Raw genomic sequence first — 12,986 nt, forward strand, 5'->3', positions numbered from 1 at the left:
CAATAAAACCCTGAGGAAAGAGCATCCTCTGTCATCTTAAACACGTTTTGGTGGCTCAGCTCAGACACTTTTAACTGCAAAGCAGAATACTACTTTGGAGCATGTAAAGCTGCTGAGTACGGCAGGATGGCTATTCCTCAGAGCCTAATCTCCTTGTTCGTTGATACGCAGGACAAACTTGTTCAAAAAGTTATGGGCCACAGGCAGATTTTTTCTTTATCTTTTTTTCTTCCAGGCTAGCACATACTTAGGTTTCCAAATAGTTCAGACTGTATTTTCAGCCGCTCTCTAGCAATACCACCTTCTTCACTCTCCCAAGGAATGTGTACTGGTGGGATACGCTGCTTCCTACTGTCTTCAGAAGGCTTGAAATACATTAGGTTCCAAACAGGGACCTAGTCATGCTTTGGTGTCACCGCTGCTCACTTCCATTCTGTTGTGGTTATTGGGAATTACTAGTCCTCTTAGGAGATGACTTTGCAGTGCTGAGGTGCGCTGACACAGGTGTGAAAGCTTTGCAGGCAAATAAAGACCTCCCCCACTCTGCACCCAGCTGCTTCTTCCTGTGTCTGCTGAAAACTCCAGCCTGTAAGATTGGATACTGCTGTGGCATTGGCAGTGAAACCACATCTTTGCTGAAGTAAATCTATCACTGCTAGTGATCTAGATATTTCTAAGCTTGAGAGATTTGTGTAAAAGAATACTTTCCTCAGTATTCACACCCTCCCAAGGCAGGCGTTGTTTCAGCTTGCTTTCTCAAGCATAGGTATTGCAGATGGGGAGAGTCCCATGTGAATGAGAAGGAACGAATGTATCAAGACTGGTCTCTTATTGCTTTCTGAAGCAGTGTTAATGTGCGTGTGAGTATAGTGCCTGTATTTTAAAAAGGAAAGAAAAAGAGCAAAGTCGTCAATTTTTTTTTTTTTGTGGGGATAATGGAACAGATGACTAAAGAACTCCGATTTCAACATGGGGAGCATAAAATCAACTGTACGTATGAGGATGCTGGCTCTCCTCAGCAGATTTGGAGAAAATGTATTTCCATATATAGATTCATTTGTTTCTCAGTGATCACTTGCTTTGGAAGAGTAGCTTCCTCAAGAAGTGCTTGAGCGTTTTGTGTACTGTTTTTGGCAGTGCTAAAGTTATTTTTCTTCATAACAGCTCCTGTGGTGCTATGTTTTTTGGATTTGTGCTGAAAACAGTGTTGATAATGCAGGGATGTTTTCGTTACTGCTGAGCAGGGCTTACACCGAGTCAAGGCCCTTTCAGCCTCTCATCCCACCCCACCAGTGAAGTGAGCAGGCTGGGGGTGCACAAGGAGCTGGGAGGAGACACAGTCAGGACAGCTGACCCCAACTGACCCCAGGGATATCCCACACCATATGACGTCATGCTCAGCATATAAAGCGGGGATGTTCAGAGTGATGGCGTTTGTCTTCCCAAGTAGCTGTTATGTATGCTGAAGCCCTGCTTTCCTGGAGATGGCTGAACACCTGCCTACTGATGGGAAGGAGTGAATGAATTCCTTGTTTTGCTTTGCTTGCACATGTGGCTTTTGCTTTACCTACTAAACTGTCTTTATCTCAACCCAGGAGTAATCTCACTTTTACCCTTCCAATTCTCTCCCCCGTTCCACTGGAGGAGGGAGGGAGTGAGTGGCTGTGCAGGGCTGAGCTGCCTGTTGGGGTTAAACCATGACATTTAGTAATGGCTCTACTGGAGTTCATTAAAATGCTGCAGTGTTAGTAGCAGTACTCAGGGACAGGATCCAGAATAAACCTCTTGGATAACATGCTTTCAAGTCAGAGATCTGCAAAGGGCAGTTAGCTTTGTCTTACTACACTGCTTATTTCTGTCTACTTTCTCTAGCTGTCCTCTAAGGAGAGTAATTACGGATTTTGTCTTTCTAGCTGTAGAATATCCTGGCAAGGGAACCTCATGAAAAGAAAATACCCAGTCACTTGTTGATGTCTGTCTTTCTGGGAACAGTAGTCTTAACCCATAACTTGCAAAATGGATTGTGCTTACTTAATGGGAACATTGCTGGCAGCTTGTCACAGGTTTTCTCATGTCACTGAATGATGAATAAGTGTAGAAAATCAAAAAATTGTACTTCATAAGCAAAGCTTTCTGCACAAGTATCTCCTCAGGCTTACTTCTTGTCATAGACCTTTCATAAGGTCACTGATTATTCAAGAGATTGGGCACAAGCAAAGAGTAAGTGATCATGTGTAAACTATAAGAGCTCAAAAAAATATGTCTTAATAAGACATTCTCCCTCATAGAGCTGCAGTAGGAGCCATTCCTCTTATATCAACATAAGTCCTTTGCTCTTGGCAGAAATATTTCTGTGCCAGGTTGCTTGTATAGTGTCCATACACTGTATATTAAATTTAAAATTTTAGCTTAGATAACCTTTTCTTTTTTTTCCAAGACTCTTGTCTTCCATCTTCCCCATATCCCGCAATATCTGCTTGACCATGTAGAATTCGTGAAACTGAGGGTGTTGTTTTTAAATAGATAAAAAATTTCTTAGTATTACTTTATATTTTTATATAATACGTAATTTCAAGTGATTGCAATATGCATGCATCCATATAAAGATGATAGTTTCATGGAGTCGATTATTTGCATATATTTCTTTTCTTTAATCAAATGATGCTTGCATTTGAGTAACTAGCAGCAGATTGCCAGTGTCGTCAGAAAGGCATCCATAAGAGGAAGAGGCGTACAAGAATACTGCTAATTCTGTAGAAATAATTGGGTTACCATGTGTTTCTGCTCCTGTCTACTTCTAGTTTTTCTATGTGATTAAATAGTTGTAGCTTACTGATTTTAATGAGTGATTCAACTGCAATGCCTCTGTGCCAGAGGAGACCTGCATTTTGAGCAGCCTTATAACACTTGTGTAGGAAGATACTTGTTTTAAAAGAAATTTTAAAAATTAGTGTGTTTAGTCTGTAAATTTACTGTATTAATCTATTGCCAAAATAGAGCCAAACAGAAGACTTTAAATGTAACCTTGCTAGTGAATTCTGGGGTTTTAAAGCTGCTTTTCTGACTCAAGTTTAGGACTTCAATATATTATTTTCAGCTCTACCTGTGAGAGGTAGGGACTCCTGAAGACAGACTAGCATGGAATATGAGGGAAACTGCCGTGTACCAATTAGTTATTTTAAGATGTAAAAACACAATACCTTTAAAACACTGCATTTCTTTCTGTTTAAAAAAGTTTTCTTACCCCACAGTGTTCATAGGGAAAGTACTGAAACGACTCTATGCTGAAACTTCATCGTCTTCACTTGTGCATACTTCGAGTAGAGAAGAAGAGGCAGTTCTCAGAAATCTGGACTCAAAATCTGAAGAAAAGAGTTTGGATAATGTTCAGACTTCATCAGCAGATGCTAGCACATCAGTGGATACACCCTGCAAATCATTTCAAGGTGAGACTATAAAGTCCTTTTTCTGATGGTATGCTTTTAAGTATAGTTATTTTACTTGAGAGCAGTGTAGTATCTACTTTTTTTCATCTATCGATACCAACAGACAAATTTGAATACAAGTGCTAGTGGTACTGAATACCAAGAAGACTTGAGGTCAGTGCATAAGTCCTGTGAAAGCCAAAAAATAGTCCTGGTGTATATGCGTGAACAGTGTGTTTAGTGGTAGCTAATACAAAACTTCAGTGTAAGCTATAATTGTCTTTGATGTAACGTCTGTTGAAGAGTGAGAAAATTACTTATACTGGTACAACTCTGCTGAGTTATTAGAGGTACACCCAAAGATTGGTGGGAATACATGATCCAGGACTTTCTCCTGCCCTCACGTTGCAACTTTGCCCATGGGGAACGTAAACCCAACAGAAGGCAAATAACAGTTCAGGCGCTACGTTAGTACCCTGCTAAAGAGCATTCTTTTGTGTGTGTTTATGCAAGTGGCACATGAGTATTTTGAGACGTAAGTAAAAGACCTTTTTCAAACGGGTTGTAGAATGTGGATGCTATGCCAAAAGATGAAGGAGTTGCAAAATGAGGTAGCCGTGGTATTACTTGTGGGTGAAAGGCTCTAGGCATAAGTACAGAAGATGTGTGAATTGCTTTGTGTTGTAGCTCATCTAAAACCAAATTTTGCCATAACTGAAAGAGGTTGTTAAACTGACTTGTGTCATGGTTCAGCCTCAGTCGGCAACTAAACACCATGCAGCCGCTCGCTCACTCCCTCCACCCCCATGGGATGGGGGAGAGGATCAGAAGAGCAAAAGCACAAAAAAGAAACCAAAAAACCAAACTTGTGGATTGAGATAAGAACAGTTTAATAATTAAAATAAAATAATAATTATCATAATTATTATTATGATAATGATATGATAAAAAGGAAATGGGAAAAAAAGAAAAAAACAGAAACACAAATGATACAACGGCTCACCAGCCACCGACTGACACTGCCCGTCCCCAAGCCGCGATTGCTGCCTCCCTCCCCCAGCCAGCTCCTCCCGGGTAACATACTGGGCATGATGTTACATGATATGGAATATTCCTTTGGCCATTTTGAATCAGCTCTCTTAGCTGTGCCCCCTCCCCTCCCAGCTTCTTGTGCACCTGGCAGAGCATGGGAAGCTAGAAAAGTCCTTGACTAATACAAGTACTACCCAGCAACAACCAAAAAATTGGTGTGTTATCAATATTGTTTTCATACTAAGTCCAAAGCACAGCACTATGCCAGCTGCAGTGAAGAAAATTAACTCTCTCCCAGCTAAAACCATGACAACTAGCAATAAAAAGGCATGTTTCCTGAGAGTATTAAAAAGCTTTCTCTAGGGGAGGTACTCAGTTAGACCTGCTACTCACAAACAAGGAAGAACCGATAGTGGATGTGGTCTGGGACAGGAGACTAAAGTCCTGAAAGAAGTGAGCAAAATGAGTAGTGGGATTAGAACCCTGTCCTACTGAAGAACAGATGTTTGTCTTGTTCATGGATCTGCTTGGTAGGATTGAATGGAAGGCTGGTCTGAATTGCAAAGGAGCTCTGGAGAGCTGGCTGATCTTCAGGAATAACCTTCCCAAAGCACAAGAATGTTTTGATGTGCAGAAAACTGAGCGAGTGTGGCAGGATGCCTGACTGAGCTCAGATATGTCAGGGAGGAGCAAGGGGAAGGTGAGGGAAGGCTAGCTGGAGCAAGGCAGGCACAGGGGCTGTGTTATCACTGTGGAAGCAGTCCCATGGTACCTGAACAAGGAGAGCAGAACATGTCTGGTAACAGTAGCCAGGTTCAGCCAACAGCCTGGTGATACCAGGCAAGTCAGTAGTGAGTAGGTAGGCCTGAGGTCAAGCCGCTGTCTAAAGTCTGTGAGTCAGGGTGTGCATCAGCTGGGTATGTGCCCAGGCACAGGCATGGCTGCAGTCAAGCTCAGGCTGGGAGTTGCTTAAAAGCCTCACCTTAAAAGCAGCTCCTGAGTGATGTGAGGGGAGCCCCTGCAGAGGTGGCTTCTTACAGGTCTTTCATAGCAGCAATTTCTTCCCAACAATCTGGATCAAAAGGTGTGTGATATCAGAGAGCTGCCCATAAGTGCAAGCAGCTAAGCTCCTAAGAGGGAGGTCTGGGCCTTTACAACACAAAAAGAAAATACAAAGGAGGTAAAGCAGGTATTAGCTACCTGAGAGAAATATAGAGATGTTGCCTGAGTATGCTGGGATGGGGTTAGGAAGGCCAAAGCTCAGCTAGAGTTCAAATTCATGAGGGATGTGGGAAGAAACAAGAAGGGTGGGGGCAACAACTGGAAGGCTAAAGAAAATTTGGGCCCACTGCTCAATGGGCAAGCGACTGGCGATAGAAGACAAGGAAGAGGCTGAGGTGCTCAGTGCCTTTTTTGGCTGTTCTTACTGGTAAGATTTGTTCTCAGGCATCCCAGGCCTCTGAGCCTAATGGTAAAGTCTATGGGAGTGAAGCATTACCCATGGTAGATGATGATAACTGGGGAGTAGTTAAGCCAGTTGCACAATGGCTTGTCAGTGGGACAAGATGGTGTGCGTCCAGGTGTGCTGGCTGATGTTATTGTGACACTGGCTTCTATCCTTTTGGAGAAGTCATTGCAGTTGAGAGGTTCATCGGTGACTGGAAAAGGCAAACATATCCGTTTTCAAGAAGGACAAGGAGGGTCTGGAAAACTGAGCATGTTACAGAGTAAATCCTTCTGGAAGCTCTGTCCAAGCGTGTGAAGGACAACAAGAAAATTCAGAATAGTAAGTGTTGATTTACCAAAGGCAGATTGTACAACCCAGTTGCCTTCTATGACAACATGACTGGCTTGTAGATAGGGAGGGCACAGTGCATGTTCTTTAATTTTTTTAGCAGGGCCTTCAATATAGTCTCCCATAGTATTCTTATAGCCAAGACAGTGAGATATCAGCTGGGTAGGTGAATGGTCAGATAGACTGCCAGGGTCAAAAGATGGTGACCAGCAGTACAAAGTTCAGTAGATGGCCATGTGCCAGTGGTGTACCTTGTGGATTAATACTGGAGAGCAGAGTCCTGTGTCTGACATGGAATAATCATCAATACAGGCTGGGAGTAACCTGGCTGGAAGCAGCTCCACAGGAAAGGACCTGGGGTTCTTGTGGATGCCCAGTTGAACGTGAGTCAGCATTGCATCCTTGCCACAAAGCCGGCTGATGACATGTTGTGCTGTATTGGCAATGTAGCCAGCAATTTGAAGGAAGTGGTCGTTCTTTTTGTGAGACCACACCAGAGCTGCATTTGCGAGTCCGTAAAGGAAGTACTGTGACTGGTGGGCTCCTCAGTAAAAGAAAGGTAGTGACAAAGTGGAGTGAGTCCCATGGAGGGCACCATAATGGCAAGAGAGCCAGTTGACATAATGTATGAGGAGAGACTGAGCGAACTGAGTTTGTTCAGTCATAAGAAAAGAAGGTTGAGAGGAAATCTCATTACTTCAACTACCAAATGGGAAGGAGGAGTATAAAGAAGACTGAGCCATGCACTTTTGGGAAGTGCTCAGCAACAGGAGAAGGGGCAACAAACAAGTTGTGGCAAGAGTAATTCCAACTAGATGGGGGAGGGAGTTCCACCTTGGAGATGATCAGCCATTGGGAACGGGCTGCCCAGAGAGAGTTTCGGTATCTCCATCCTTAGAGGAGCTGAAAACTGGACAGTGTACTAGAAAACTTGATCTAATTGGGTCAAATTTTAATGGCCTTTGGGCTGATGACCTCCAAAAGTCCTTTCCAACATCCATGACTCCAGAAATCTGTGTTACTGGGGTGGTTTTTGTTTGTGGTTTATTGGTTTCTGGTTTGTTTGTGTTTTTTAAAAAAGGCCCTGACCCAATCTGTTACAAGGATGGCTAGTAGCAGGTTGGCCATGGGGCTTTCATACATGTGTCTGTGGTAGAATTTGCTTTTGAAGGACTGTGTGGCTGTTGTCTTGTATTGCATCCTGTTACTGTGACAGAAGATTGACTGGAAATCTCAACTTGTTGCCATTCCATTTGTTTGATACCCATTTTGGTTTTCTACATCAGTACTCCTAGTACTTCTTTTGTGTAGGCAATAATGAGAGGCACATTTTCAAAAGGTTGATAAAGCTGATTAAGCTTATTCTACAAAATGATATTTGATAGCATTGGGAACTAATTGTCCTTTTGAAATAGGTAACAGGCTGTTTGTTGGCTCTATGATAAAGACAGGCTAAATAAACCTGACTATGGAGTAATTGGTTAAGCTAAAAACACCTTTATTTGTAGTGGATCTATACCATTCCTTATAAATTCGGGCCTGCCCAAACTCCCACTGAAGTGGGAAAGACCTTGTGATATATAACTCCTCTGTTTGTTTATACCCATTTCCTAATACAGTGTTCTTCAAGTTAATGAAACAAAATCTTCTGATCCAGAATCCTAGTACAGCTCATGGGAAAGGAAACATGGAGCAAAAAGAACAGTTCTGTATCTAGGATTTTCACAGCAAAGCAACAAGGCTGTTTATGAAATTAACAGCATACTAACTGTGCTTGTCTTCTGTTGGAGGCAAGCAAATGCTAAGGTAGTACAGAAAGGGTTCTGCCTTAAATAACAAGTTTTACTAAAAAACGTGTCACAATGTTTTACTTGCCTTTAGCAGCTGTTTTCAAATTGTAAAAATACCATTACATACATGCAAGCTAACTCCCCCTGGATTTTTATACTTACTAGGATGCAGTTAGCAGCATTGCCTTAAATGTCTGCATCTTGAAGCATAATAAGGACTTATAATTTTTAGATTTTATTGGTATGCTTTTATATCCTGTAAATATTTGCATGTATATGCCTCTTTTGAGATCAAGTTGAAGTTGGAATGCTATATGCTATATATCTATATACTTAATATCTTAATATACTTAATATGGACCAGGACCCATGTTAATGATTGGTTCTTATTGGATTTTGGAAGTCAATAATTTAGTATCAGAAAGGGCTGTCCTGTAAAGGAGCTTTATGGACATAGGACATATTTCTGGAACTGAAGCTTACAATAAGATCCAGAACAGCTGGAGACTGAAGGAAAATTCTGAGGGACGCTCTCCTTTGTGACTACAGAGTGAGCTTCTGAATGGTATTTGGATTTTATTTAGGAAGGTGGTAGTTCTGTTAGGGATAGAGAAAATGTGCTTCTTCAGAACCGCCAAAAAAAGAGGGTAGTCACTTGTATCTTATCTCTTGAAAAGAGAAATTTTTAAATTTTTTAAGTGACTTAAAACCCAACAGATCCAACCACTTGCCTGTGGCCAAAATTTCCATTCAAGGGCATACAAATATGTACCATCCCTTTGTATTCCAGTTGTCCTAAATCAGATTTTTCCCCCCTATTCTATCAAAATACTCAGTGAGAAAATTAATGTAACCAAAATAGGAGTGTTCCCCCCTCCCCAGGACAATTAGATAAGACTTTCTAAATATTTGTCCCCTTGAGGAACCCGATTGTTCCATTGCAAGAGCTATCATTCTTATTTTCAGATAATGTAAGAATTTTTTCTTGCTTCAACATAAAATTAAAGAGTGTCTAGATAACCAGCTTTATTACCTTAAACCATTTACAAGTTATGTGTACATGTAATAAACCTGAGCTTTCTTGGCAGGCAAAGTATTAAAAGAGAGCAAATGGACAACTGAAAGCTCCTACAAATAAGAGGACTTCATTTCTTTTCGCTAAGTTTGCGAATATGCTTCCAAGTGCAGTATTATAAATGCTTAAAAACTTCATGTACCGCAAAAAAAAAAAGCGTCTGGCAAAAGACTGAGAAAGCATTTCCAAGTATGAACTACTGGCTTTGATATGGGCTTTGACTCAGTTTTGTTCTGAGGATTGGTTTTGTTTGTTTCTAACTCTTGTTATGGCAGGATCTACCTCCAACAAGCACTAATTTCATGGAGAATGTTTCTCTTGAGGTCTGCAGTTCTGTGATTTCTTTACTTTTGTTGATACTATAAAACCTCACTATTTTTAATACCTTTATGGTATATATTCAAAGCAGACTTCTGACTAGTCAGTAGTCTCTTCTGGCTAGACTTGCTAATTGTAGAATTGGCTTTCTTAATAGCCTCCTTAGTCTGAGGCATTTTTCTTGGTCAGAATTACCACCACTTTTTAAAGGACTTGGGATTTACTGATGTTTAGCGTTTTCCTTATAAAGAATTAAACAGTTGCTGAAGAAGGTCAATTGTATACAGGTGAAATGTATGGTATTCAGTTTTCCGGTATAAAGCATGCTGTTCCACTTTTGGGTTTTGTGTTTTCCCTAATTCTGAAAAGGGAAATTGAAATGCAAGAGGTCTCCACATGGTCCAAGACTCTGCCTAGACTATTTCATTTTTTTGTCTCCTTCACTTATTTGGGAGGTAATGAAACTAAGCTTTTATTGCTCCTAAGTTTTAGGGATTTTAAAAAAAGGAATCCATATTATGCTATATAAATAGACAAAGTGTAATTTACTCCATATTCATTAAACAAAAGCATGAATGTCTATCAACTGTGAAATAGTCCACCACTGTTATCCTATATAAGGAACTCCTGCCAAAATTCAGTACAACTGTGTGACCTCTTTGTGGGTGGGTGGGTGTTCTCCTTTTTCCATTAAAGTTATTAATGCTGACAGTATAATGCGTTTAAGAAATCATCAATGGGACACCTGGACTGTGTCCTTATTCGTGTCTTCCTGCAGCTATTCTATTGTAGAAAACTTAAGTTTGTGACAGATGTACCTAGAAGATAAAAGTTGTCTAAAATATATGCATATATGCACTGACACTTAGTTGATTGAATTGATGAAGGTGCTATGCTTGAGAAATTAAACTCTAGCAGTACCCAGTGCAGATTTCAACTACCCAGACATCTGCTGGAAGAACAAGACAGCAGCTCTTATGTCATCCACCAAGTTCCTGCAATGCTTAGAGGACTGTTTCCTGATACAAATGTTAGATGTGCCAATCAGGAATGAGGGACCGCTGGACTTGCTGTTCAGAAACCGAGAAAGCCTGCTTTGTAATATCTCGGTTATTACCTTGGCTGCAGTGACCACAACATTGTGGAGTTCGGGATCCTGCTGAGCGTGCTGAAGGTCAGCTCTAACACAAGGGTTCTGGATTTTAGAAGAGCAAACTTAAGTTCATTCAGAGCTCAGTTGGGAGGGATTCCATGGGATGCTTCCATGGAAGACAGAGGAGCTAGTGAGTGCTGGGAGTTCTTCAAGAAATCTCTATTGGAAGCACAAAGCCAATTTATCCCCTACAAAGGAAAAGGAAGTAAGCGGAGCAAGAGGCCCCCTTGGCTCAACCATGACCTGCTGGGTCTACTCAAATCCAAAAGGGAAGCACACCAGAGATGGAGAAGTGGAAGATTACTTGTCGAGAGCTACAAGAGCATTGCCAGATCATGCAGAGATGCAGTTAGAAAAGCAAAAGCCCAGCTCAGATTGAAACTGGCTGTAGACATGAAAAAAATAACAGGAAAGGTTTCTTCAAACATGTCAACCACAAGCAGAAGAAGAAGGAAAAATAGGCCCACTGTTAAATGGAAAAGGAGAGTCAATCACCAATGATGCTGAAAAGGCAGAGGTCCTCAAAACCTTCTTCACCTCTGTCTTTACCAACACTGTCGGGTGCCAGGTTTTGGGAATGAAATTGCCGGTTGATCCAAACACCAACCCACCATCAGTGAAGGAAGAGTTAGTACATGAATTATTACAGGAGCTTGACCCCTACAAATCAATGGGCCCTGACGCCATCCACTAGAGGGTGTTGAGAGAGCTGGCTGACATCATTGCAAGGCCACTCTCCATAATCTTCTAGAAGTCATGGAGAACGGGGGATGTCCCAGAGGACTGGAGGAAGGCAAATGTTACCCCTATCTACAAGAAAGACTTGAGGGGGGATCTGGGTAACTATAGACCCATCAGCCTTACTTCAATCCCTGGGAAAGCTATGGAACAAATCCTCCTGGGGGCCATCACAAGTCAAATGAAGCACGTGATTGGGAAAAGACAACATGGCTTCACTAAACGCAAATCATGCTTGACAAACCTGGTGGCCTTCTATGACAAAGTGACTTGCCTGGTTGACATAGGGTGGGCGGTGGACATTGTCTACCTGGACTTCTCCAAGGCCTTTGATACGGTCCCCCATAGTCTCCTCCTGGAGAAATTAATGTGTTATGGCCTAGGCAAGTGGTCTGTGCAGTGGGTGGGGAACTGGCTGACAGGCCACACCCAAAGGGTGGTGGTAAATAGCTCTTTTCCAAGTGGCAACCTGTCACAAGTGGGGTCCCCCAGGCATCAATATTGGGCCCAATGTTATTCAACATCTTTGTAAGTGATCTGGATAACGGCATCAAGTGTAGCCTGATGAAATTTGCTGATAACACCAAACTGAGTGGGGAAGTAGACACTCCAGAAGGGAGAGCTGCTCTGCAGGGAGATCTGGATAGGCTGGAAGAGTGGGCCAGCAAGAACCTTATGAAATTCAACCAGGAGAAGTGTAAGGTCCTGCACCTGGGAAAACATAATCTGGGAGTGCAGCACAGACTGGGATGCACCTGGCTGGAGAGCAGCTCTGTGGAAAGGGACCTGGGGGTCCTGGTGGACAGGAAGCTCAACATGAGCGAACAGTGTGCTGCTGCGGCCAAGAAGGCCAACAGGATGGTGGGTTGCAACAAAGCGGGCATCGCCAGCAGAGAGAAAGAAGCCATTATCTCACTCTACTCAGCGCTTGTCAGGCCACACCTGGAGTACTGTGTACAGTTCTGGTCCCCACTGTACAAAAAGGATGTGGACAGACTGGAAGGGGTCCAGAGAAGGGCCACCAAGATGATCAAAGGATTGGGAAGCCTGCCATACGAGGATAGGCTGGGAGAACTGGGTTTGTTCAGCCTTGAGAAAAGGAGGCTCAGAGGGGATCTCATCACCGGGTACCAGTACTTAAGGGGTAGCTACACAGCAGATGGAGACTCCCTTTTTACAAGCAGTCCCATGGAGAGGACAAGGGGGAATGGACACAAGTTGCTCTTGGGGACATTCCGGTTGGACACTGGAGGAAAATTTTTCACAGTGAGGACAGTCACCATTGGAATAATCTCACCAGGGAAGTGGTTGACTTGGCCACATTGGACACTTTCAAGAGTCACCTGGACAGGGTGCTGGGCCATCTTGTCTAGACTGTGCTCTTCCTAGAAAGGTTGGACTAGATGATCCCTGAGGTCCCTTCCAACCTGTGATTCTGTAAATAGCTTTAGAGACTTGTTAAACAATTCAGCTTCCTTTTAGTTAATTACTCTGAAACGCTGGTTATTATGAATAAGCTAAAGAGCAATGGAGATTATAATTATTATACAACAAAGTGTTGTCACACACTCTTATGTTCTTCTCTCAAGGGTTTCAAAATTCTCTCATTACATACTATATTACAATGGCATTATACTGTGAAAATGGGACAGATACATCC

The 12,986-nt window shown here is 42.2% G+C and overlaps 1 protein-coding gene across 6 annotated transcripts in view; it reads left to right on the forward strand.

Moving 5' to 3' along the window:
* Positions 1 to 12,986, forward strand: part of ERICH1 (glutamate rich 1) — a 97,780-nt gene that overhangs the window by 14,047 nt on the left and 70,747 nt on the right. For all 6 annotated transcript variants that reach the window (XR_010372331.1, XR_010372330.1, XR_010372334.1 and 3 more), the window contains exon 2: positions 3,252 to 3,446. Coding sequence is in view for 1 of the 6 variants with exons in the window: in XM_064447958.1 (XP_064304028.1) it covers positions 3,252 to 3,446 (195 nt within the window). In the remaining 5 variants the exon portion in view is untranslated. The remainder of the gene's footprint in view (positions 1 to 3,251; positions 3,447 to 12,986) is intronic.

Source organism: Phalacrocorax carbo, chromosome 3 (assembly GCF_963921805.1).
Source record: "Phalacrocorax carbo chromosome 3, bPhaCar2.1, whole genome shotgun sequence".
Taxonomy (NCBI): domain Eukaryota; kingdom Metazoa; phylum Chordata; class Aves; order Suliformes; family Phalacrocoracidae; genus Phalacrocorax; species Phalacrocorax carbo.